This window comes from Melanerpes formicivorus, unplaced genomic scaffold (assembly GCF_026170545.1).
Source record: "Melanerpes formicivorus ecotype bairdi unplaced genomic scaffold, bMelFor1.0.p_v2 SCAF_14, whole genome shotgun sequence".
NCBI classification, from domain to species: domain Eukaryota; kingdom Metazoa; phylum Chordata; class Aves; order Piciformes; family Picidae; genus Melanerpes; species Melanerpes formicivorus.
In genome coordinates this window covers 3,268,225-3,292,868 of record NW_027142366.1, presented here as the reverse complement: position 1 = coordinate 3,292,868, position 24,644 = coordinate 3,268,225, and the positions used below count along the sequence as shown (strand labels likewise).

Genomic DNA, 24,644 nt, shown 5'->3' with positions numbered 1-24,644 from the left:
AAAGCCACACGTACCTCAGCCTGCTGCAACAAAAACCCTGCCCCAACCCCATCCAAAGTACCAGCCGCTCCTGCAAGTCATGGCAACGCTCTCCTCGCTGCCTGAGGTGGCAAGAGATCCCACCCTGTGCCTCTGCTCCTCTGTCCACACAGAGACCATATGCAGAGAGACCCAACCTGCCCAAAGCCGGCCAGACTCTGCACCCAGCGACCTACTTTGCATTTCTTGCTTCCGTTTCTCCAGCTCCATTTCTGCGATCTCACTCAACAAAGTGATCCCTTGCAGGAAGGAGTGCTCCAAAGCCTGGTCAGGTAACACCTCCACCTTCATCTGGGAAGGAGTGACACTGGTGGCAGTCAACAAGGAACAAGCTTGAGGCATTTCTGTGGCAGCCACCAAAGCATTCATCCCAGCCAGCGGGTCGCCCGGTTTGATGTCCAGAGCTGGGATTTGGCAAGAAATTGCCTCTTCTGTGTAAGAAGAGATCTCTGGCTCCTGCTCCCCTTCCTCGGTGGGCAGGTTGGGAAAATCCCCTCCCCGGGGCACATCGGCACCCTGCAGATCCATGGCTACAGAGGCCTCCTCCCGCTGGGGTGTCAGGTCCATCGCAGGTGGCTCGTTCTCTGCATGCACCAGTGAGCCTTCATAGTCCATATGCATGGAGCAGGCTTCTGCTCCACTCCTCGTCTCTGCCTGAGGCTCTGCTTCTGCAGGGCAGGGCACAACCTGGTAAGGAGGTGGACAGCTCTGGAGGTCTTCCTGGTCCTGCTCCATAGCACCCAGGGTTTCACCTTGGTGCAACAGGAGATTGCAACTGTCCACGCTCTGCACTGGGACGGCTGCAGAGGCCGTGATGTTCAGAGTCCCCATGTCCTGCTCACAGATGCCTTCTGGGCTTTCCTCCATCTGCACCTCTGATTTCACCCTCTCTTCCAAAGACTCCTCTTCTGCTGTTGCAGGGATGGGTTCCAGCATCTTGGACGGCGACAGGTGGATAGGCTTGACCTCTGGGGAAAGCTCCATGTGCTCAGAGCCTTCAGCAGGCAGGGGGACGTCAGGAGCCAGGCCATCCGCATCAGATGCTGCAGTGGGCTGGAGGAGGTAGGGATAGTGTCTTCCAAAGGAGGGAGGCAGGGACTGGAATGGATATCCTGGGGGGATCTCTGCAAAACATCAGAAGGGACAGGCTGTGTAATGGCTACGCCTTCAAAGCTCCTTCTCTCTCTCTAAGGCACACAGATGGATTCCCTTTGCTTCCATCATCTCTCTTATCTTCCCATTCTCAAGCAGTAGCTGTTCTGGGCACCTCTCTCCTGGCCAAGCTGCCACCAGCAGCAGTGCCCCAGAGGTCCCTTCTGCACCTTTCCAGCTCTCTCCTGCGACTGGAGAGAGATCTGCTTCTTGCATCCTTCTTGCATCCTCCTCCCACTGAGACTTCAGCCCTGGAGGAACCAACCCAGGCTCAACCCAAGGGAAGAAGACAGCCTACAGCCCCAGGTGCCCCTATGTCCCAGGCATTGATGCCAGTTCATCACCACCCCTGGTCCTTGCCTCTACCCTGCCTTTTAGAGGAGCTACATGGTTTTCTCTAGGGGAAGGGATGGAAGCAGGAAAGAGACGAGGAGAAAAAGGAAGGCAGGCACAAACACAAGGGGACTCTGTCAAAGCAGGGCTCTCTTACCTGGGAACAAGGCCTGATACGGACCAGCAGCCTCTTTTTCCAGCTCCAGGTCTTTCTTCTCCACGGTCTCAGGTGCCTCTTCCTTTGGAGGGATGGCAGGGGCAGGGGGTGGAGAGGCAGGGGGCGGGCTGGAAGGATGGGAGCTGGGGGTGGCAGGGTAGGAGTAGGCTGGCTGCGAAGGTGGCTCCTCCATCTTTTGGATCACCTCAGCTTTGAGCACAGACACGGGTGAAGCCCTGGGAGAGAGGGGAGGTGGACTCACAGACTTGCTGTAGGACGTGGAGGCGCTGGGAGACAGCACAGGCGGCTTTCGGTGCACCAGTCCCGGGGCAGAGGAGGAAAGGCCTGATTTGGCACTGTCCAGGCTCCTTTTTGTCACCTTCTCTTCCATATCCACACGCTGCTCGCTCGCCTTCAATCTCTCCTACAAGAAGAACAGAGCAAAATTCAGCAAGGCATCTCTGCTGCTCCTGGAAAAAAGGCCTACCACCAAGCAAGACCAAGACAGGGTCAGAGCAAATGTGCACTGCAATAAGGTGGACATTCCCCACTGCAACACCCTTTTAGGGTGACACTCATCTGTGATTAGCTTTCTTCAGTTCCCAGTTCCAGGGGTCATGTGAGGGGTGGATCAGCTTTCACTTGCAAGCAGAACAAACCATTTCTATTTCCAAGCCTCCAGCCTAGCAAGCCCCCATGTAAAATGAAGGCTGAAAACCAGATGACCACTATAAAAATTAAACGGGTGTAAAAACACCCAAATGAAAGCTCATGACTTCCAAGATGGTTTGATGAGTGGGAGCTGGCTCCAGGATTGCCCCCAGTAGTGCAGCTGCTTCACTGAGCCACTCAGGAAGTGACCAGGGACAACCCCTTTCAACTACACTGAGACATCCTTAAGGAAGGAAGCAAAGTGAGGGCAGCTCCCCTCACACTGCTCAATGGCTTTACACCAAAACCCACCCCAACTGTGCAGGATTCACCAAATGCCTCATATCCCAGGGACCAGGGTAGGATCACTCAATGTATCCACATCCTTGAGACACACTTGCCACACCAGCACAGCTGCTTTTCCCCCTCACACACCCCAACTCCAGACTTGTTTCACATCCAAACAAGAAGCTCCTGAACACCTACCACAAGCTGGGCACTCCTCTGTAGCTCCATGGCGTGGGCTGCTTGCTGCTGCAGGATGTACAGCTCATGCTGCCGCAGCAGCTGCTGATGAGAGAGGAGCTGGAGCTGGTGAGCGTGCTGGAGGGAGCTCCTGGTTGGGGGGTACATGGCAGGCCACAGTGGGGGCGCCCGGTCCATCAGCTCCGCTGGGGAATGAGCAGAGATGCAGTCAGGAGGATGGGAATGGCTGGAGGACTGTAATGGGTTGGGGCAAACCCCCTCCCCACCACGGGCAGGAATAACAACTCAAAGGGATTGCAAAAGTGATGGAAAGTTGAAATAGCAAAACAATAAAAGCAACAATCAAAGTTTTACAGAGAGCCACAAGCACTGTGATAAAAGAGAGAAATCTCACAACATACCCAAGAACGTCCCACCCCCACCTGGGGGTACACCCAAACCCCCAGGGCTCCTTCCTCCCACCCCCACCCAACCCAGCCTTGGGCCTGGGCAGGCCCAAGGGAGGCGGCTCACACCTTTTACCTAGGCAGCAGCTGGGGACAAAAGAGGAAGTGAAGACCCTGCATGGACATTTTATAGGGGAGCAGGGCACTATGGGAATGAAATACCTGGTTTCCTGTGACCACCCCCTGGGCTGGGCCCACCCCTTGGGACCTCCCAGGTGTGGTCTGTGCAGTGGCATCCGGGCCAGCACCCAGCCTAAACCACCACAAGGACTCAGCACCATTCAAGTGTCTCCACCTCAGTCCCAGGGTGAGGGATGCTAAACACTGGGCTAGGCAGAAATGCAACCAGAAATGCAGAGGGGAAACATGCTGGCTTCCCCTTAGCAGTACCACGCCCAGCACCCCATGGGTCCTGGAGCTGTCTGACTCATTTTGCTCTCTTGGCACCCATGGTCTGACTGGCCCTGGCTGAGCCCATGAGCAGATTCTCCTAGTCAAAGATTCAAACTCTACAGGGCCCTGCTGGGAATAAGGAGCCACTGTTGAAGATGAAACATTTCCTTCTCTGAAACACACCTAAGGAGGTCAGCTCCCATCCACACCAGAGCTGTGGCTGCTGGACCCCAGAGCTATGGACACTCCTGTCTCTATCCAGCCCCCTTCAAAGTCTGTTTCATCCACAGCTGTCAAAGCATGGTCCTCAGGGACACACTCACATCCTTACCAAAGTGTGGTAAGTGCTCGCTGGGGATCACAACAAGCTGCCCTGACTGTGGGTCTCTGGCAAACTGGTAAGCAGAAGGGATTGCTCCCCCCATGGCAGGAGGGAAGCCTGGAGTCATGCCCTGGTGCAGGGAAGGGTGACCGAGACCTGGAAGAAGAAAGACACAGTCACAAGGGATGCAGACCACACGTGCCCACATGAGAAGCTGTCTGCCATCTGATTGCTCCAAAGTATCTGCTTCCCCTGGGATCAGGCAGGAGCCTCACTGGGCACTCAGCACCCTCTCTCCCTGCACCCTGGGTGTGGGCATGCCACGGCCACGCCGCTGCCCTGCCGGGGCACTCACCATAGGGATGGCTGGCCAGCCACATGGAGGGGCTCCCCGTCCTGGGGAGCCAGGGGTGGGCTGCCAAGTGCGAAGCTGGGTCTGCAGACCAGCGCCCAGAGCCCGCCAGGCCTGGGCCTCCTGTCACCATCAGGTTGGAGTTCAAACCGTTCGTGGCGCAGCCGGAGGGGTGTATCCGGGCAAAATCTGCCAGCTCCTTGCTCTCTCTGGGGATGGAGGAGAGAGGGAGAGATGGTCCCAGTGCTGCAGGTCACTACATGCTTGCAAACCAGGGTCAGACACCCAAGGACAGCCACCATGGAGGTGGTTAACATCATGTCCACAACAAAACATCTCATCTCTCCAGCCCGCTGGAGCAGGTATGGATTTGCAGTAGTCAAACACAGTTGCTCTGCTGTGGATTCAGGATCTGCCTGTAAGCCCCTGGTATCTCACTCAGAATCACAGAGTGGTGGGGGTTGGAAGGGAGCTCTGGACATTATCATCAACCTGCTAAGGCAGGTTCACCCAGAGAAGACTGCATGGGGCTGCATCCTGGTGGCTTCTGTCTGTCTCCATACAATCTAACTCCTCTCCAGCAAGGCTGGTGCCAGCACCTACACTGGCATGGATGCAATCCTGTCCCATTCTCCAAACAGGCTGTCCCTGAGCAGGACTTGTGGCACTGTGGCAAGAGAGGTCATCTCCTTCCCATCCTCACCTGAGTAGCTTCTCCTGATCCCGCTCCAAGCGCCCTGCCAGGAGGTGGCTGTCCCGGTGGCGACTCCGCTCATCCCCACAGTCATCTTCTGAGCGTCCGTGCCCTAAGAGACAACCCAGCACCATCAGACACAGGAAGCAGTCTGGGGAAAGCTTTCCCCTCTCCTCTGGGCATGGAGAGGCAGTACCCTGGGAGACAGCACACCCAAAGCTGTCCCCAAGCCTGTATCAAGCTCAAGCCCTAAAGCAAGGCTGACCAAGACGCTCTCACTAAGGTGGCTTCTAGTAGCACCCACATGGAGGTGGTTTGAGGTTTGTGTCTCCAGACCACCAAGGCACCCACTCCCCAGGCTAGGCCAGTCTCCCAGGACAGGACAACCACCAGTTTTGGAGCAACAGGACCAAAGGCACCATTTCTGCTGACGGCCAGATCTCCCATCTCAGCAGGAGATGAAGTCCAGCTAAATCCCTGCATCAGATCACACAGTCCTACTTAGCACATCCCACAGGGTGGGGATTTTATCTCTGCACCTTCTGCAGCACCTTCTGCTCTTGTAAAGCAGCCTGGGAGCCCTGGGTATGTCTGCAACGGGCAGAACAGGCACTGCAGACCCTCACAACCAGTGTGCTCCGCACTGCAGAGGGAATCTGACTCCTTGCCCTGAGCCACGCAACAAGAAAGGGTCTGGTGAGGAAGGGACACATATGGCAGATGAGGCCAAGACTCCAAAAAAGGGGGCTGGATGTTTAGCTGGAGAAATGGCCTGTCCAGAATCAGAACAGCTTGTGCAAATGCAGCCTGGCACAGCAGTAACTCTGTCTATGAGAGGTTATGAAGCACCCTCACAGGAGTGAAGAGCAGCACCTTGCCCAGCACTGCCAGGACCAGTACTGGAGCCACCTTTCTCTTATTTCATCCAAAGCCTCTCCCACAGCTGCCTGCCTTTACGGCTTGCTTCTCCCTAGCTTCCTTGTTACACATGCATTTTTTCCACACTCCCCCACTGCCTCTCTCCATGCTGCGCTTTGGGGACATGATCCAATCCTAAATCTCAGCCCTGCTGCTTGCAGTGACCAGCTGGCCAGTGTAAAGGGGCCACAGGGAAGGTGTTTGCTTTCCCTCTTTGCTTCCATGCCTGAGCAACGTTCTGCACCCCACAGGGCTCACCAGTGCAGCACGGCTTTGCACGGCTGCACCCTGGCTTCCTGGGACAGCCCTTCCCAGTGCCCTCACTCTCCTGCCTGGCTAAGGTTTGGCACACAGGAAAGCATCTCAGAATATCAAGTCTACTCTGCTGACAGGAAGGCTTTTCAAAAAGGGCTCCACTGGGTATTGCCACAAACCTGGACAGCCCATGGGGTTTTTTTTGCTGTCAAGTCTCCAATTCCCTCAGCTTTTACTGTCAGAAGGAATCCAGGAACAAGACAACATCTCTCCCAGCTCCTCTCCCCAAGGCTCCTTCCACAGGCTTCAGGCACAAGAGCAAAGTTGCTTTAAAAACCTGGCACACACCTCTCCCTCCCAAAGGACTTTCCAGGGTCACTACACTGCCCTTGCACCCTGCCAGGACATGGCATGCAGTGGCTGCCCCAAGCCAGTCCCTCCCTGATTCACAGAATGATGCCCCACACAGCTTCTGGGGCTTCTGTGGAGCTACACAGCCTCCACAGAACGATGCACAGGGGCTCACAAATCCCTCTGGAGCCCCAGTACCCCTCCCTGCCTCTCTGCCAGCACCCCCACTCACTGACAAACTCCCTTCCACCCTCCAGCCTAGGATTTCCACCCTGCAGCCTCTTTTCCTTATTTCATTTCCCCAGCTGAAGCCCAACTGCCTCTTCAGCGCCAGCCACACGGAACAAGCCCCTGTGGAGCGCACAGCACCAACTCCCTTCCTTGGCACAAGGTGAGCTGCCAGCCCCCTCCAGCCTTTTCTTAGAAACACATTATTTGGTTATTTCACCTCCCTTCCTCCCTCTCCCATCCGCATCACTCTCACTCCGTTATTTATAGCCGGCCTTTATCATCGTTTTCTCATCCCTCACCCAAACACACAACACACACACACACACACACACACTTCTCTTACTCCTCTAACTCCTGCCTAGCCCCCACCCCACCGACTGGCCCAGTCCCTCTTCTGTACAGACCGATGATTGTCCGGACACTGAATGATCATTTTGTCTCTCTATATGAACATGACGCACGGCCTGCATAGAAAAATTCAATCAGTTATGCATGGAGGAAAGGCTTAGGGCCGTCTCCTTGACAACCAATGCCCAGCACTAAATACTTGCCTTTTACTTGCCAAATACTACAGATTAGCCAACTAAAGCCTGCTTTCTCCTTCTTAAAAGGTCTAAACATTCAAGCACCGTCCACTCGGCGCAAGCAAGCTAATGTTATTAGACGAATATCTCCTGGCACGCAAAGTGGGGAGGGGGGGTGGGCAGCCTTTGGGGGGGGGGGGGGGCGAGAGGAGGAGAAAAGCAGTCTTGTTTTCTGTCTGAAAGCCAACTGCATCACTTAGCAACCGGCCCCCAGGCCTGCCAGAATCCAACCCTTGTTTGCAGCCTTTTAGCTCGGCTCGGTAAATTACATTTAATGCAAGCTGGGAGGGTCGGGGACGATTGAAGGGCTGAACAAACAGCTCCCTGTGCTGCCCACGAGGGTCCTCAGTCGGCTCCCGCCCGGCCGTAGCGAGGGCGATGGGAATGGGGAGAGAGGAGCTGCTGGCTGGGAGAAACTCCCTCTGGCTGCTGAGGTTTGGGAGAGGAAGGCAAAGGCAGAAAAATGGGAATGGTGAAGGCTAAAGATGCAAAGCCAAGCGTTGCTCACCAGGCACTTGCACTGGCATTGCTCCTCGGGAACACCACAGCTGAGCCCTCCCCAGGATGGGCAGTGCCCAGATGTCATCTTGCTACACAAACCAAGGAGAGCACCAAAAAACTCACCAGAGCCATCCCCCTCCTGCCAGCATCAGGGCTGAAATCAAACCCATGCAATTATAAACACCAGCAGAAAGGTGGATTCAGGAGTTCCTCTGTCTCTCCCTTTGCTAACTGGGATCAAACACACGGAGAGGGGTTGTCCTCAGAGATGAGGATGGGAAAGGGGAACTCTGTGGAGTCTTGTAGTTTACAACTTGCCCTTGGCTGGTAAGGGCAGGCAGAGAGCTGAGGATGCCAAATTCAGTTCATGCCACACAGCCTGCACTGAGTGGCTGCTCTCCCTAGGGCACAGATCCCACAGAGACATCCTGAGACAGTTCTGGGGAACCTACCTTTGATGCTGCTGAGAGACAAGGAGCGATCCCGGTCTGCCAGGCTGGCTCCCAGTTTGCTGCTGCTGCTGCTGTTGTCCTTCTGCCGGGCCACGGCCACAGCAATGCCAACAGGCAAGTGCCTCACCTCCACCTCGCCTTGGGAGCCAATGCTCTCACGGCCAAAGGATTTGGCACTCTCAGGTCTCTCAGGGTCCCTCTTCAGTTGCTTTGCTGGCTGCTGCAACAGCAGCTGCTGCACTTTGGAGGCACCAAGCTGCGATGAGTCCAACTTCACGTTGCCCAAGCCACCAAAGGGGCTCTTCTTGCCACAGCTCTGCCGGGATGTGGTCTCCTTGGCAAAGCTGCCACTGTACTTGATGAGGCTCTGCATGGCTGAGCCCTCACCATGGGAAGCAGGGTGGAGGACGTCTGCAGCACCCCGTGAGCCCACCACCGAAGACCGTGGCAAGCCGCTGGGGTCTAGGTAGACTTTCTTGGCTTCCTCCTCTGCCCGGCTGACGTGGTTGTGCTGCGCGGCCAGCACCGCCATCTGCGTGGTGGCAAAGTTGCCCATCTCAAAGGGCTTCCACTTCTGCTCGGGCGGTTTCAGCTGACCGTGGTCCAGGTGCTGCCGGGAGGAGTCCAAAGTGCCATAGACCTTAGCTGCTTCTTTGGAGCTGGATCGCTGGAAGCGGTCCCGCTCGCAGGGGCGATGCTCTGCCTCTGGACTCGGTTTAAGCAAGTCCTTGGAGGCCAGGAACTCCCTGCTCTCCGGAGAGCCCAGCCCTGGCCGGTTGAGGAAGGGTTCCGAAGCGACCTGTCTCTTCAGTGCCATGGAGTTTGCCCTTATCACTGAGCCCTTCTCCCTCAAAACCTCCATCCTTTTGGCATCACTGTGGCAAGAGAAGTCCTGGGACAAGAGTGTGCGGGAGGCATCCGCAAGGCACCGTTCCGTGGGCGACTGCAGCACCCCCACCTTGCCGAGGTCCTTCTCCTTGGCCTTGTTGTCACGGGCCTGGGAGGCGATCTGGATGGGCCCGCTCCTCTCGTCGTAGGCTTCCACCGAAGGCACAAAGGTGGGGGCGATGACTTTGTGCTCCCTCCCCAGCTCCTTGGCCGGTGGGAAGATGGTGTACATGCTGGAATGGACGGGCTGAGGAGGGAATGTCGTGGCCGGCGTCATCTTGCCCGGCTGCGAGGGGTGCGGGGACGGGCAGCTGCAGGAGACGTGCAAAGCGCCCATGGAGGGCAGGAGGGGCTCCCCCCGCTTCAGCCGCTCGGCGTGGGCGTGCGCGGAAGGCCTCATGTTCTCGTCGTGCCGCGCGGGGTCCTTGGCACAGCGGTCCTGCTCGGCACCCAGCACCTTCAGCATGGGGTCCCCGCCGCCGTTGCAGTTACTAAGGGAAGAGCTCTGCAGAGGGTTCTTGGACTTGGGTTCCCCCCCACCCACTCCCCGGGTTGGCATGTGCTCGGCTAGGAAGGGCGAGAGGCGCTCGCCAACCTTCGCCGCCTTCTCCACCACGCTCACTTTCCGGTCGCTGTCGGGCTTGGTGTCCTGCGTGAGGTCCACCACGCTGCGGGGCCGGGGCTCCTCCTTCGGCTTGCTCTCCTTCTTGGCAAAGGGCAGGGACAGGTCGCTCCGGCATGCCCGCTCCTTCCCACCAGGGTCTTTCAGGCCTTCTTTTGAGCTCTTGTGCAGCTGCCCAAGGTCCTTCTCCCGGAGCAAAGTGCTCGACGTGTGGTTGCCTGCAGTCCTTGAGAGGGGAGGTTGTGGGTGCAAAGAGGACTGGCCCGCGTGGCTGGGCAGGTAGAACCCATCTGCGGAGCAAAAGCAAACAAAATGACCATGGGCTTCCTACCCCTTCAGGCCTACACAGACAGGTGAGAGGTAGCAAACTGGGACAGAATGGGTTTCAAGGGTTTCTTAGACATGGCCAGGAAGGACCAGGACAGAAGAGACCAGGTGGGATGCAGAATAGCCCTGTCTTGCATGCATGCTGAGCCTCGTCATGAGGGGGATTCAAGAAGGGACCTATCTGGGCTCCCTTTTTAGCACAGCCACACCCAAGAGCCTGGGGCTGCTAAAACCAGGAAACATCCCTGGAAGATAACCCCAAGGGGTTCCTGCTCTTCAAGGGAGTTCCTCAACATCCCAGCACCCAGCAGCTCCACCAGACAAAGCAAGCCCAACGGACAGGGCAAGCACCCAGGGGTGACGGAGAGGAAAGGCACGCCAGCCAGACTCACCTTTCTGCGACTCAAAGAGGCTGTGCTGACCCAGCTGGGCCAGGAGAGGACTGCCGGCGCTGGGGGGCTCGAGGTGGCTCAGGGGAATGTATGAGGGGTAGAGTCCGTTAGGCAGATGGGAAAAGCCTGCAGGAAACGGGAAGAGAAGAGGGAAACACGTTTCAGCCCGAGCAGCACGCTGCCTTGGAAGGAGCCCCTCAGGAGCACAGACTGTTGCGGCTGTCAGTCCCTCACGCGCCAAGCGCGACGGCTGTGGGGACGCAAGCGGCGACGCACACCATGAGGAGCCCAGGGTGGGGCAACGCCGCCTGGGGACCCCCTTTCAGGTACAGATCCCCTACTGCAGTTCCCCCAGCTCAGCCCTTGCATCAATGCAGGGCTCTTGCTTTGCAGCAGGTGGATCTGGAGGTGCTGGAACTTGTCTAGAGAAGGGCCATGGGGATGAGCAGAGGGCTGGAGCTCCTCTCCTATAGAGACAGACAGAGAGTTGGGGCTATTCAGACTGGAGAAGAGAAGGCTCTGAGGAGACCTTTTTGTGGCCTTCCAGTATCTTAAGGGGGCCTAGAAGAAAGCTGGGGAGGGACTTTTTAGGGTGTCAGGGAGTGACAGGACTAGAGGGAAATGGAGCAGAACGAGAAATTAGTAGATTCAGATTGGATGTTGGGAAGAAATTCTTCCCCATGAGGGTGGTGAGACACTGGAACAGGCTGCCCAGGGAAGTCACATCCCTGAAGGTTTTTAAGGCCAGGCTGGACGTGGCTCTGAGCAACCTGCTGTAGTGTGAGGAGTCCCTGCCCAAGGCAAGGAGGATTGGAACTGGATGACCCTTGAGGTCCCTTCCAACCCTACCAACTGTGTGATTCTATGATTGCACAGGGATTGTGCTGCTTTCTGAGCAGAGCCTTAAATCTGCAGGCTGAACGACTGCCCCATCTGGCTGATAAGTTGTTTTATCACAAGCAGAGTGACCTGTGGGCAAGGCCCCTCCCCAACACGCCTCCCCAGCAGCGCTAAGATCCTCTTGCCAGCATGGCTTTGCCACCACAGCCCAGCCCTGCTGCAGCTGCCCAGCTCCAGCTGCAGGCTTTGGGAAAACGCAAGAGCATCAAATCATAGAATCGGCTGGGTTGGAAGGGACCTTTAAAGGTCATCTAGTCCAACCCCCCCACAGTGAGCAGGGCTATCTTCCACTAGAGAAGGTTGCTCAGAGCCCCACCCAACCTGGCCCTGAATGTTTCCAGGGATGAGGCTTCTACCATCTCTCTGGGCAACCTGTTAAGCATCTTCTCCAGCAGCTCACACAAAACATAGTTTCACATACCCAAACCCAGCATTTTACCCCAGAGGAAAGCAAAACAGAGCAGAAAATCTGCCACTCATCCACAAGCTGAAATGAAAGCAGCACATCCCTAAGGCCCTGCTGCCAGTGGTCTGGATTATGTCCTGCACACTGGGGGCCTCCTCCAAGAATGAAGCCCCCAGCAAGGCAAACAATCAGCAGCAGCATTTCATCAGCGGACACAAATCACCACAGCAGCGCTCACACCACAAGCGCCTGGCTGCAGGCAGCAACTCCTCTGCAGCACTGCCACCAAGCGGCGCACACGCAGCACTACAGGCCGCAACGCTCTGCCAGAACCAGCATCCGTCCCAGTTGGTGCCGTCAATTATAAAACCAATAAAAGCCATCAGCAGAGTCTGAAGGAGCCAGTCAAGCCCTCTGCAACGCTCCTCCCTCCCCCTCAGACCCCCATTAGCCACCAACTTCCCCAAATTTCAACGATCCCACCGACAGCGACCGGGCAACAGGTTTGTCAAGAGTCCAGCATCCAAAGCAACATCACACCCAAAACCCACCAGGAAACAAGAGAAGTTTGGTCCCCAAAGCTGCACGTGGAGCACCATCTGCGAGAGCTAGTCAATATTTCACATTATTTAGACAGCCAGGATCTCTTTCGCATACATGTTTGCATCCCGGCATATGTGCCTCACCGACGCGGTGCTCCGCGCAGCTCCTGGCCAGGATCCATCACCCAACAGCTCCCATCACCCGCAGACACCACTCAGGACCAGGGAAAACTGCTGTGCCCATGACATGCAAGGCAGAGCCCACTGCCAGCAGGTAAAAGCTTGCCATTTCATCTTGTGCAGGCTGCTGTAAAGGCACTGAGCGTACACACACACCTTCACACCTCTCCTTGGTAACCCCAAAACCTTCAGGTTGGAGTATTTCCAAGCGTTTTTTCTTATTCCAGGGCTGCAGAGCACTGAGTAGCACCCAGCAGCACCTACTCCAGCTTAGCTGTGAGCAGCTCCACTCCCCAGCCTGTTTGCCTCAGCCATGCCACCTCCACCGCACCGCTTCAGCACGGCTGGGCTGGCGAGGAGCCAGCGTCTGGAGCAGGAGCAACACATTTCCGAGGGAACACGAGTCCCATCTGGCAGAGCACATGGCTGCAGCACGGTAAAACCCCCTGGAGCACCCTGTGCCACACCAGCCTGGCAGTCCCAGTCCCAGACATTCCCACGCGAGCCTCTTCCCCAGCCAGACCTCGATCCCAGCTGCAGCCACTCCAGCGAGTGAGAGCACGGGTATGGAATCATGGAAAGGCACATCCCACACTGCAGACACCACCGAGCACAGATGCCTATGGCAGGCTCCCTCTTGCACATGGTGCAAGGACATGAAGACACCTGCAGAGCTCCAGGAAGGGGACACGATCCAGTCCTGCCATCCATCACAGGGACACCTGCACACAGCTTAAGCTACTGGCACTCAAAGGAGCATTTTGGTACCAGTTGCACTCCTGGTCCCACTGGGGCAGCTCCCTGTCTGCAGTATCTCATCCTACCCAGGGACAATGTAGGGTCAGCCTCAGTCCCAAATACTCAGCAGTTTCCTTCACAATCAGAACTATCACAGCCCACCACAGGGAATCAGCCCCAGCCCTGGACTGTCAGGAGGAGAAGGAGCAGAGGGAAGGTTGGATGAGGAGCTGTGGGCTGAGAGTGTCCGAAGGGCAGATGAAATTCCTTCCAGCTGCCTAGTGTAAGACAAGCTGTCATGGAGGCTTTCCAGCTGCAGTGCTGAAGCAGGAAGCACAGTGCTAACAAGCAGCTTTACACGCAGTCTGAGCTAGAGAGGTTCAGATGGACAGGTTGGGGACCCTGCAGGGCAGGATCACCACCCCAGCTGGTCAGCAGCAGAATTGAGCTGATGCCATCAGCCAGGCCCCAGACCCACCTGGCACCAGACAGCCCTTCCTGGTGCCACAGCAGCAGTGCTGCTCATGGTAGAGATGTAAGCCCAGCATGGGGGCTCAAAGCACATCCCAAAGCTTTGCAGGTGGAGAAACTGGGACATGGGCAAGCACAGAGACTTCCCTGCATCACCCAGCTGTCCAGCAGCAAAGACAGAGAGACACTTGAACCTCAGCACTGGGTTTACCAGCAGCAAAACTCTCCCTTGCTAACTGCTTGGAGAAGCTGCCTGGGCTGTGTTTACCTGGTCTCTTCCCTGTCAGGAACCAGAGCCAGGGCAGGGAGGAGAGATTCAAGCCACAGCCTTCCTGAGGATGAACCCAATGCAAATTCAACCTGGAGGCACTGCCAGAGCATCCCTTCCTCCGTGCAGCCCTGCAGGAGCAATGCTGATGGGCTGGCTTAAGCCTCGCACACAGCCCAAAACTCACTGCCCTGCTGCCCTGGGCAGGACCTGGAGCTGAAGCTGCTCCTCTGAGCAACAAGCAGCTGCGTTTGCAGGAGGAGGCCGCGGGCAAGTCACTCCCTCTTTGGATCTCTGTGCCAGAAAGTGATGCCAAGGGGAGAAATTCTACTGCAGTGAGCAAGGCACGGCTCACCCCAACCATGGGCTTCTGCCAGGAGAAAGGGAGGGGAAAGGGGGAAACCACAACCATCTCCATCTGCCCGGGGCCAGAGCGTTTGCTGAACCAGCGCAAGATCTGCTTCACCCAGGGACACGCCAACAGGTCCCAGCAGGCTGAGCCACGCTCCTGCAGCCGACTGCTCGCCTGGAGGTGTGCTGGCACCACAGCACAGGCAGGGAGGTGCAAGCTGGCAGCGCTGCCAGCACCAGACCTGCTGTACCCCTTTCCCTTCCCTGCCACACCAAGCAAGTGTGCCCAGCAGTACAGCCACTGGCCGCCCGGGCAAGGTCCCACCAACATGAACCACGTGCAAGCACTTTGCCAGCACGGGCACACACCACCCAAAGCAGCCCCGTTCGGAGGTTACAAAGCTTCAGGGGCCAGCACATCCCTGCTCCCATCCCCCTGTGATGCTCCAGTGGGTGCAGAGGATGGGCATGGAGAGGGGGTGCACACTTGTCCCCCTCCTTCCCAGCTCCAACACAACCAAACGTACCTGCTTGGCACCACTGAGACATAAATCACTGAGCGCTGCTGGGAGAGGAACTTGGCGGGTGCAGATGTGTCAGCTCAGTGGAAAACATCTTCATCTCTGCTCAGCTCTCCAAAATGGCACGGGCAAGGGAAGAGGTATGGCAGAGTGACTCACCACCGAGAGGGGATGTGACTGATGGGGAGATGAGATACCAGCAACCACACAAACCACACACCAAACGTCTGGAGGCCGAAGGTCTCGCCAGAGGAAGCAGGAGGGAAACGAGCCCCACGTGCTCAGCCTGCTGGGGGTTTGCCCAAAACTCCCTGGGAGGAGGGAGCCACCAGAAAGCATTGCCTGGTCAAAGTGATGAAGGTGGGTGGGTGGATTTGCCCATAGGGGAGCAGGTTGCTGCATGCCACCAGTCACTCATAACCTGCAGGATCTCTCCATCTCAGCTCCCCTGGTCCCCAGGCCTGAAACCCAGCCCCAGCTGGATGAGTTGGCTAAGGCTGCATTGTGAAAGAGCCAGGCAGGATGGGGACATGATAGGGCCGAGCACATCTCCCCCCCAGTGGACACAGCACTGGCCAATGAGCCAGCCTGCATGCCTGGTGCAACACTGGTGTGCACCAGCGCTGGGAAAGCTGCTCCACACCAGCTTGGCTGCAGGCCACCAGTTGGCACCTTCACAGCATGGCCCTGCTGCCATCCATGCTGACTGCCAACCCGGCACAGAGGTGATGGCTCACTCGGGCACCCACGAAGGGTGAAGGACAGCAAGTGGGAGGTGACAGAGAGACACCACTCAATGCAGAATTCACTCCCTCAGTTCAGTTTTCCCAACCAGCTGGCAGCACCGACACAGCAGGGAGAAGCAGCATCCACGAAGTCTCTGCTCCTGTGGAGAGCACCTCCACCTCACAGGGAACCACACAATGGGACCCAGCTGGGCGGCAGCGTTGGTGGCCTGGGCAGGCAGGAAGCTGGCCACGTGTGGTGCCAGTTGCACAGCACGCCCCAAAGCCGAGCCTTGGGCACGAGCCATCTTTGCCTGAGAAGCCACAGCCCTGTCACCACAGCACTGACAGCCTCCAGCAGCCCACGAGAGGTGAAGTAACTCTCCCCCATCAGCCCCATCTGCCCGTTACAGGTTTCTGACTTATGAAATACTTCCAACTGCCAGCATCTCACCCCTCCTCCCTGGCCCATGATGGATGGACACACTGCCAGGAAGCAGGCATGCCACCACGCAGCGCTGGGCAAGGGGCTGTGGCAGCAGAGGGGCCCAAGCTGAAAAGCCTGGCCCCAAAGTCCCTCTGGTCTGAGCCCAGCAGGGCTGGGAAACACAAGCAGGGAGGCTTTGGGTTTATTTCCACGGGATGCTTTCAGCTCTAGACACCCAAGGGAGATTTGCAGCCCCATTACAGCCAGGGTCTCAGCCGGCTGCTGGGCTCTGGCATGGAGCAGGAGCTGCAGCCGCCCTTGGCCGGGAGCACAGTCACCTCTTCCCCCATTCGGCTCTCAGAGCCTTACAGGCAGCCAACTGGGACACCAGTCCATGCCACAAACAGCTGGATAAATGCTTTTGTCCTCCTGAGTTCCCTTTCCCTGGCGGAGATGGAAGAGAACTAGAAGCCCAAGCACAGCAAGTACCCACTGGCTGCCAACCCCCACAGGGCTCCCTCCCACTTCTGGCAGGATGGCTGCCACACCAGCACCAGCACCATCTGTCCCATGCTCACCATCATCAGTGCATCCCTGATTCTCTCCCTGCAGAAGCAGCTTCCCAAAGGGGACTCTTTCAGGGACCCCTCCTGCAGCACACAGCTTCCCAGGCCTGCCCCACGACACAGGGGCACACAGCACAGCAGGGTACAGCCACAGCTATTTCTCCTGCACAACTTCATGTCTGCAGGCAGCTGAGCTCCAAGAGTGCTGACAGGGTGAGTCTTTGCCTGCTGGGGCAGCTCTAGTGACACCGGAGCTGCCCTGACTCGGTGCCACGCACGAGGCACGCATTGACACGAGCCCTCCAAACACACCAGGACACAACCAAGGCACCTGGACCACAGCCTCACCAGTGCAAAGTACAGAGGTAAAACTGACACCCCCCCCTCAGATCCAGAACAGTCAGATTGATTTAACTCCCCATTTCATCTGCTAAGAGCCACAGTGAGCTCGGGGAGGGCATCCTCCAGCGGGAGGTCCACACTCCTGGCCTCTGCCAGCTCCAACACCACCGTGCTGCTTTCCTCCAGCTGCAGGCATCACCACCTTGGAAGCCAAGGCAAGTTCTCCTCCCAGCTCAGTGCAGCTCCCCATTGTTGCCTCTAATTTTATTTTCTTCCACGTGGGAATCTGTGTTCAGGCTCCTTTATTTTTAAGTGGCTCTTGCTCAATATTTACTACTGCTCACAGCTGTGTCAGCACAGGAACACTGTGCTGGGTTTCCAGCAAGCCCTCCTGCTGGTGCCTTGCCATGATTTCAGTGCCTTGCTACCCTCCTGGTGAAGCACCACGATGCCAGGCTCCTGCAGCCGAGGGACACCAAAGGGCAGGGTGCACGCACAGAGCAAGGGGGGTTCCCTGCCTCTGGGGAAATAAATGTCATCAGGTTAAGCCCTACTGCTCACCTCCTCCTCACCTCAGAGCTGGAACAGCCCCAGTGCCCTGGAGATGGTGGAGGAGGAGAAAATGAGAAGTAGTGGCTGCAAGGGTTCAAGGGATAGGCGCTCCTGCCCCAGCTCTGGCCCCAGCATCCTGCAGACTCAGTTTCCAGCGTGCAACAAAGCAAATGCAATCTCAGGTGCATCAGTGCCTCAGGGCCTGGGGCCACAGAAGGACATCACTGCAATGCCCTGAAGATCAAAGAATCCCAGCATGGTGGGGGGTCAGAAGGGACCTCTGGAGATCACCCAGTCCAACCCCCCTGCTAAAACAGGGTCACCCACAGCAGCTTGCCCAGGATCACCAGGCAGGTTTGGAACCTCTCCAGAGAAGGAAACTCCACAATATCTCTGGGCAGCCTGCTCCAGGGCTCCAGCACCCTCACAGCAAAGGTTTTCCTCATGCTCAGATGGAACCTCTTGCTTCCAGTCTGTGCCCACTGCCCCTTGCCCTGTCACTGCACACCACTTTAAAGAGCTGGCCCCATCCTCTTGCCCCCCACCCTTCAGCTCTTGCTGAGCATGAAGAAGATGCCCTCTCTTCTCTAGGCTAAAGAGCCCCAGGTCTCTCAGCCTTTCCTCCTCACACAGATGTTCCAGGCCCTTCAAGACCTTTGTAGCCCTCCACTGAACTCCCTCCAGGAGTTCCTTGTCTCTCTTGAACTGGAGAGCCCACCAGGTTACCCACCACCTCCCTGCTGGCAGCATCTTCACAGAGGATAGTGAGAAGTTACTAAGGTAGGGACACAAATCCCTCTGGCAGAGGGTAGATGTTTTTTCCTCCCACTGGAGGGGCCAGAACAGAAACCATCTCCCTGGGACCCCTGACATGATGAGCAGCCAGCCCAAAACAGGCAGTCTGGGAAGCACCAAGCCAGTCCCCACATTACCCCTGATGCAAAAACACTCCAACCACTGTGAACACTCCTGGGCCACTGCTGGCTGCTGCAGCAGAAGCTTCTCCTCTGTGTCCCCAGCCTGCAGTCCCCCACACCACGTTGGCTGTCTCTCTTTCTGCTGGCATAATTAAACCTGGCACCCCAACAGGGGTCCACCAAAACCTCCAGGCTCTCACTACACTAACACAGCAAGAACCAACTCAGTGGGCTCTTCAGCTCCATGTTTACTAAGATGCTGTATGGAAATTAATAAAGAGTCATTCTAACACTCAAACTGATTAGCAGAACCCTCAGGAATGCAGAAGGTGGCTGCTAGACTGCAGTCTTGCCTTCATTCCTCCCCTGATTTTCTAGGACAGCATCCAAATGTTTTTTTCTCTGGCCCATTCTTCATCACACTGAAGACCCTCCAGCTACTGGTGGCCAGCACAGGGGGCCTGAGGATGAATCTGCCCCCAACACCAGCCACACATCTTCACTGCAGGTGCTTCTGCTCCTTCCTATGCACAGAAATTTGACACACACCCCCATTTTATGGCTCTGAGCTGCTGTCCTGTGCCTTTGTCAGCAAAGAGCTCAGAGCTCCTTACCCATCATTGGCAGGGCCCTGAGAGCTACAGGCACTCGGGAGGGGGAGGTTGTTGTGGGATGGCACCGGGGTACTGGTCCCCACATCACCTGCACCAAGTGCCTGCCAGCAGCAATTAAATCAGCCTTCAAAGAGAGATCCCAGCTTTCCCAGCGCCATTAGCCGTGCCCTGGAGGGAACACGTTCTATTTTCAGCCACAATGACTTAAGACCAGGTCACCAGCAGGTTAAATGGGACTGTGCAGCATTATCTCCCTGCCCTCCCATTGAGAAATTAAACACCACTGCGTGACGGGCAGCAGCCGGCCCTGCGGACACACGCCGGGATGCCCACTGAAAGGGAAATGCCACCTGCTCGCCTCTCCCCTCAGCTTCCCACGGCTGGCCTGCTCACCCACTGCCCTGGCTGCCTCCCTTCTGCGTGGGGGGCCACCGTGAGATCACCCCGAGGTTTATCCCTGCTTGACCTCCTGCCCAGCATGGTGAAGGTTCACAGCCGGGACAGTCCCCACCAGGCCCAAGAGCAGGAGTCTGGGCACCCCCCATTCTGCAAACCCAAGTCCACACAGTGCCAAACCAGGACTCTCACCTCACTCCTTCTTCCAGAAATCAGCTGCCTCAATTGCAAGTCCCCAAGCTGGAGGCTGCCCCACACCACTGGTTTCACCAGAGCCACCAGAGAGGTGGCATCTCCCCATAGCAGCTTGATCTGCTCTCTCAGTAGGTCCACCACCAAAACCCAAAGAGTCACCACACCACCAGCATCTGGTGGGGAGGTGACATCTGCATGTGGGTTTGTTTTGTTGCCCAGGCCCCTGCCAGGCACAATCAGCACGAGCCAGGATGGCTCAAAGCCCTGGGAGCTGCAGCCTCTCCATCGCTGCTTGAAGTCTCTTTGCAAAGCACCTGTCACAGCTCAGCACCCCTTGGGCAGCTGGCCTTGCAAAGGGAAACTGAGGCACAGAGTGTCCCAGCACGCTGTTCACACCTGAACACCACAATGCCAACGTGTGCATGCTCAGCACACAGCCAGCAAGTAACCCCCCACACAAACACAGGCAGCACGAGAGGACTGGCTGCAAGGAACGCCCCAGCGCTGCAGTGAAGGCATTGCCATGCCCCCACCATACTTGATGGGCTCTGGCTTCACGATCCCCACTTGGACACAGCATGGCTAGGATGGCATAAGTGCAAGGTGCAGCCAGAGGTGCCCACATGTCCCGCTCTGGGTGCCACGGGGGCAATGCATCCCTCTCCCATGGACCTCCATGGATTGATTCTACAGGGACCAGAACCACCCCAGGAGAAATGCAGCCATGGGCTGTGGACACCTGGCTATGGAGGAATGAGATCCAAAGATGAAGCACAATCCCGTAAAGCCTCTTTAGGAAAACTTTCCCTCCAACCCTGCATTCAGCCTATTTGCTTTCCAGAGGCTCCTGCCCTCCTCACATCCTCCTGACCACCAGTCCACACCACCTTTTTTGCACCAACACAGCACCAACACCACAAGCCTCGGCCGGTAACAGGAGATAAACACAGAGGCAAACATTAGGGTGGTGCAGTTTAACTCCTGATGAATTATGCAAATCTGTATTCAAACTGAAGCACAGCCCTTGGGCTATTGACAAAGTGCCAACCTGGCCCCGAGTTCACAAGGCAGGGACAGCCAGCCCCCTCCCTCAGCTGAAGCACTAGATGGATGTCCTACACACGTATAGATACACACACCTAGGTCTTCACACAGCTCAACGAGGGAGACCAAAGGGCACCTGCAAGAACCATTCAAGAGTGACCTCTGCATTTCTCCTTCCTCTCAGCAGTGTTCAGCCTGACCAGGGAAGGACACAGAGCTCTCAGGTCCTGCACAAGATGGAAGCAGCTCGGGTTGATGGTGAGATTCAAGGTAGGGATTCCAGTTAAAATACACCAGGGCCAGGGCTGGGAAGGAGTGGAGGCAGAGGGGAGCAGGAAAGCAAAGCCTGAAACACTTGTGCCAGTATGAATGTCAGCCCTGAAGCTGAGGAAGAGAAGATCTGTCCACAAACTGCTCACAGAGAGGGCTCATCTGATGAAAACAGGAACTTCCAATCCCACACAAACCTGAACACCCATTAAGAGCAGCAGAAGAACGGCCACTTTGTGTCACTGATCTCATTAAGGAGAAAGCCCCACGGCAGCACTGGGATCGCAAAGGGAAACCCCAGCAGGGCACACAGTGTGCCAGCCCAGCTCCCAGTGTGCCTACCCAGCTTCTGGTGTGCCTTCTTGGCTCCTGGTGTGCCTGCCCGGTTCCTGGCGCTCCTGCCTAGCTTCTGGCGTGCTGGACTTTCACCCACAGCCCGGGAAGGCGCCTGCACCCATCTGTACTCGCCTGCCCAGATCTTTACTCGCTGGAGTACTACCCATTTGGCCTGCATGTGACATGGCATGTGGGACGCCTCCCCACCCCAGACCAGGACACAACACAGCAGGATGACACACGCTGTGTGGAGATAACACGGGGCTGTTCCATTCACGCGCTGTACCGCCTGCGAGCCAGCCAGGAGCTGAAGCCCTTCAAAACCACTGCCAGCTCTTTCCATTTTTTTTTTAATTATTTTTTTTGTTGTTTTTATTAAAAGCAATTAAACTTAACATATTAAAAGCATGTTCAAGCCACAGGGAATTCTGCTGAGAAGAGATCAGGGGCAGAAAGGGAAGCTCGGGCAATATATCTAACCACCAAACGTAAAAAGGGCTCTTTGCTGGCAGTAACGCGGCAGGGGAAGATGGATGGCGGCAGAAGCAAGAACAACCTTTGCAGAAGTTGCTGGGGATAGAGACCCAGGCAGATGGGGTCGAGTGCCTTAAAAAAATCTCTGATATTCCCCCTAAAAGGGCATATTTCCCCCCCCCCAACCATCAAGCCCACCATATTCAGCTTGCCTGCCTGCATCCAGCCTCCCTCAAAATGGCTCTTTGGCCACTGCTCTGCTGGCAACAGAATTTATTCCCAAGGTCAGTCCAATCCTTTTGCTGTTATTTCAGGTCTGGCTGGATTTAAACAAAACCCAGCCTCAGATAAACTGAGCCCTCCCTCAACCGCCCATCACCTCCCTGATTTAGAGATACCAAACTCTCAACTACCTTTTCGCTTCCCATCACCGTCAGGGACAACAGCTGGAGAGGGAAAGCAGAGAGCATATTGTGCACCCAACAGCTGATCCCCGCGGCGTGGGGAGAGAGCCCAACTGTCAGCGCCTTGGCAGCGCCGTGCGGCGCGGCTCCTGCCGCCCCGGCCAGCGCCCACGGGGCTGGGTACAAGGGTTTGGTGTGGTTGCTGTCCCCTTGGTGCTTTGAGAGCTGGGGAGTGGGGAATAATAAGCAAAGCAAATAAATAGCAGAGCGAGACGAGGGCTTTCCCCAGAGTCACGATGCCTGCAGACATCCAGCTGTGCCATCCCGGAGCAAAGCTAGCCAGGAGCATGGGGATAGGAGGAAACCCCCAAATCATCATAGCCAGGGAGAAGCCACACTGGAGCACTCCCCTCCCAAACTTTGCCTGTTTAAGAGCATCCCCACCTGGAAAAGCCAGCGAGAGGCTGCCACAGTTGGACGCAGTGCTTGTCCCTCACCACAGCCCCACAGGTAGGGAGCTCGGGGCTGCCCTCGGCTCCCTGCCCACCCCAACCCCGCCTGTGTTTTGGGGTCGGTTCAGGGCCCGCTGCGCTCTCCATTTCAGCAGTGAGGCAGAACAAAGCACTCCCTTGTCCTCAGCACCTTGAACAGGCAATGCTGGATCGCGTTACCCAACCCAGACCAACATCTCCTCGTCCCGGCAAGGCAGCTTTCGTGTCAGCACATGCCAGGCTGGCCCCGATTCCCTGCACCACCTCCCGCCCCAAGCTTTAACTGGACCAGTTCAGTAGACGCTGAAAACACACAGGGCCTTGTTTCAACTCGTCGGGCGCTAACCCCAGTTAAAGGAGGTGATCCGACAGCCTCCTGCCGGTCGCAGCCCTGGCCGAGCCGCGAGGCTCACCTGGAAGGCTGCCGTGAGGACGTTAATTCCTCTTAACAATGTTCATTTCCATATTCATCAGAAGATGGTGAAATGACAAGATGGGCGGTTATTTGCTATATAATTATAAACTAATTTCAGCTTTACCCTGGGTTATCCTAAGAAGGAGATCTAAAATTTCCCTTACGAAAGCCCTGCTCTGCTAACCACGTCTGCAGGAAGATTAATTCCCGGTGATTTCCATCTCTCCAACAGCTGCTGTGCTGGGAAAGAGCAGGAGCCTGTCCCCCAGCACCAGGGACCTGCTTGGTGCCCCATGCTACCCCCAGCTAGAATTTCTAGCACTAGTACATCCTCCAGATCAAATTTTCCCTGGCACACCATCAGTCAGGGCTAGGAACGGTGGTTGTCCAACCCCACCAAGGAGACTCATTGCTGAGTGGGGGGCAGGAGAAGGGCTGCCAGAACCCATGCTGATAAAACACATCTTTACCAGCATCACATATCAGGGGCAGGGCCAGGTTATTGCCTATTCAGCTGGGAAAGGTATTAGAAACCCTAACAAAGTGGAGGATCCCGCAGGACCTTGCTCTGAGCAAGTTTACGTCACCACATTGGCCCTTGGGCTCTCGTCCGCAGTCCAAGCCCAGCGTCTCAGACACCAGTTACCACTAGTTATAATGGGAACTTCAATGGGTGCTGGAAAACAGACTACAAAGTCCTTCCCACCTGTCCTGAGGGATGGAGATGCCACCCCACAACCCATCCAACCAGCAGGACCTTGGGAAAACACCAGCATATCCGAGAAACCATGCTCCCAGCATTCCAGGAGCACACAGTAGATGACTCCCATAAAATACCCAAGTCCCATTTTTCCTCCCATTTCATCCCCGGAGCAAAACCGAAGAGGCTGCTCCTGCCTTGCTCACGGAATTGGCTGCAGGCCCGTGGGAGCTGCAGGGGCATCACTTAATGGCCGAGCGCTTCCTCCCGCCCCCGGGGATGCCTGGTGTAAACGGGAGAGTGTGACGGGTCCAAGCACAACATCCCCGCTCGGCACAGGCCGGCATCACCTCCCCGAGCACTGCCGGACAAGCACGCTCGCTGCTCTGCTTGAAAACACATATCAAAAAGCATCTAATTTCACCAGGGCCCCAAGGGAGGAGGAGGGAAAAAAAAAAACCTCCGCAGGCAGGTCTCTGGCCGCGGCCGCATTCCTGCCGGTGTTACGCAGAGAGCGCCCCTGCCCCAAAGAGCCCCCCGCGCTCAGCCCCTCGCACCACCCCCTGGGCGGGCAGGGATGGGGGGGGAACCGCGATTTCAAGGGCCATTAAACACCGATGGTATTTTCCTTGCAGCATCAAAACGTGACCAAAAAGAGCCGCGTCAAACCACAGCCAAAAATCCCATCACTGGTACGGGAGCCTTGCCGCTGCTCCCCAGCCCCGGGCAGGGCTCGGTCCAGCACGGTGTCAGCGCTATCCCGGGGTCTCCTACCAGCCAAGGGATTTTAGCATGGATGCAGTTTCATGAGCAAATTGTGCTTCTGCTGGCACTGCCGACGGCAAAGCCTCCT

The 24,644-nt window shown here is 56.6% G+C and overlaps 1 protein-coding gene across 3 annotated transcripts in view; it reads right to left on the bottom strand.

Annotated features, from left to right (window-relative positions):
* TNRC18 (trinucleotide repeat containing 18) overlaps window positions 1-24,644 on the bottom strand; it is a 61,338-nt gene that overhangs the window by 32,458 nt on the left and 4,236 nt on the right. For all 3 annotated transcript variants that reach the window (XM_068146638.1, XM_068146639.1, XM_068146640.1), the window contains exons 2-9: window positions 10,547-10,672; window positions 8,318-10,117; window positions 5,035-5,137; window positions 4,335-4,540; window positions 3,989-4,135; window positions 2,819-3,003; window positions 1,682-2,105; window positions 216-1,163 (exon numbers count right to left, since the gene is read on the bottom strand). In XM_068146638.1, the coding sequence (XP_068002739.1) occupies window positions 216-1,163; window positions 1,682-2,105; window positions 2,819-3,003; window positions 3,989-4,135; window positions 4,335-4,540; window positions 5,035-5,137; window positions 8,318-10,117; window positions 10,547-10,672 (3,939 nt within the window). The remainder of the gene's footprint in view (window positions 1-215; window positions 1,164-1,681; window positions 2,106-2,818; window positions 3,004-3,988; window positions 4,136-4,334; window positions 4,541-5,034; window positions 5,138-8,317; window positions 10,118-10,546; window positions 10,673-24,644) is intronic.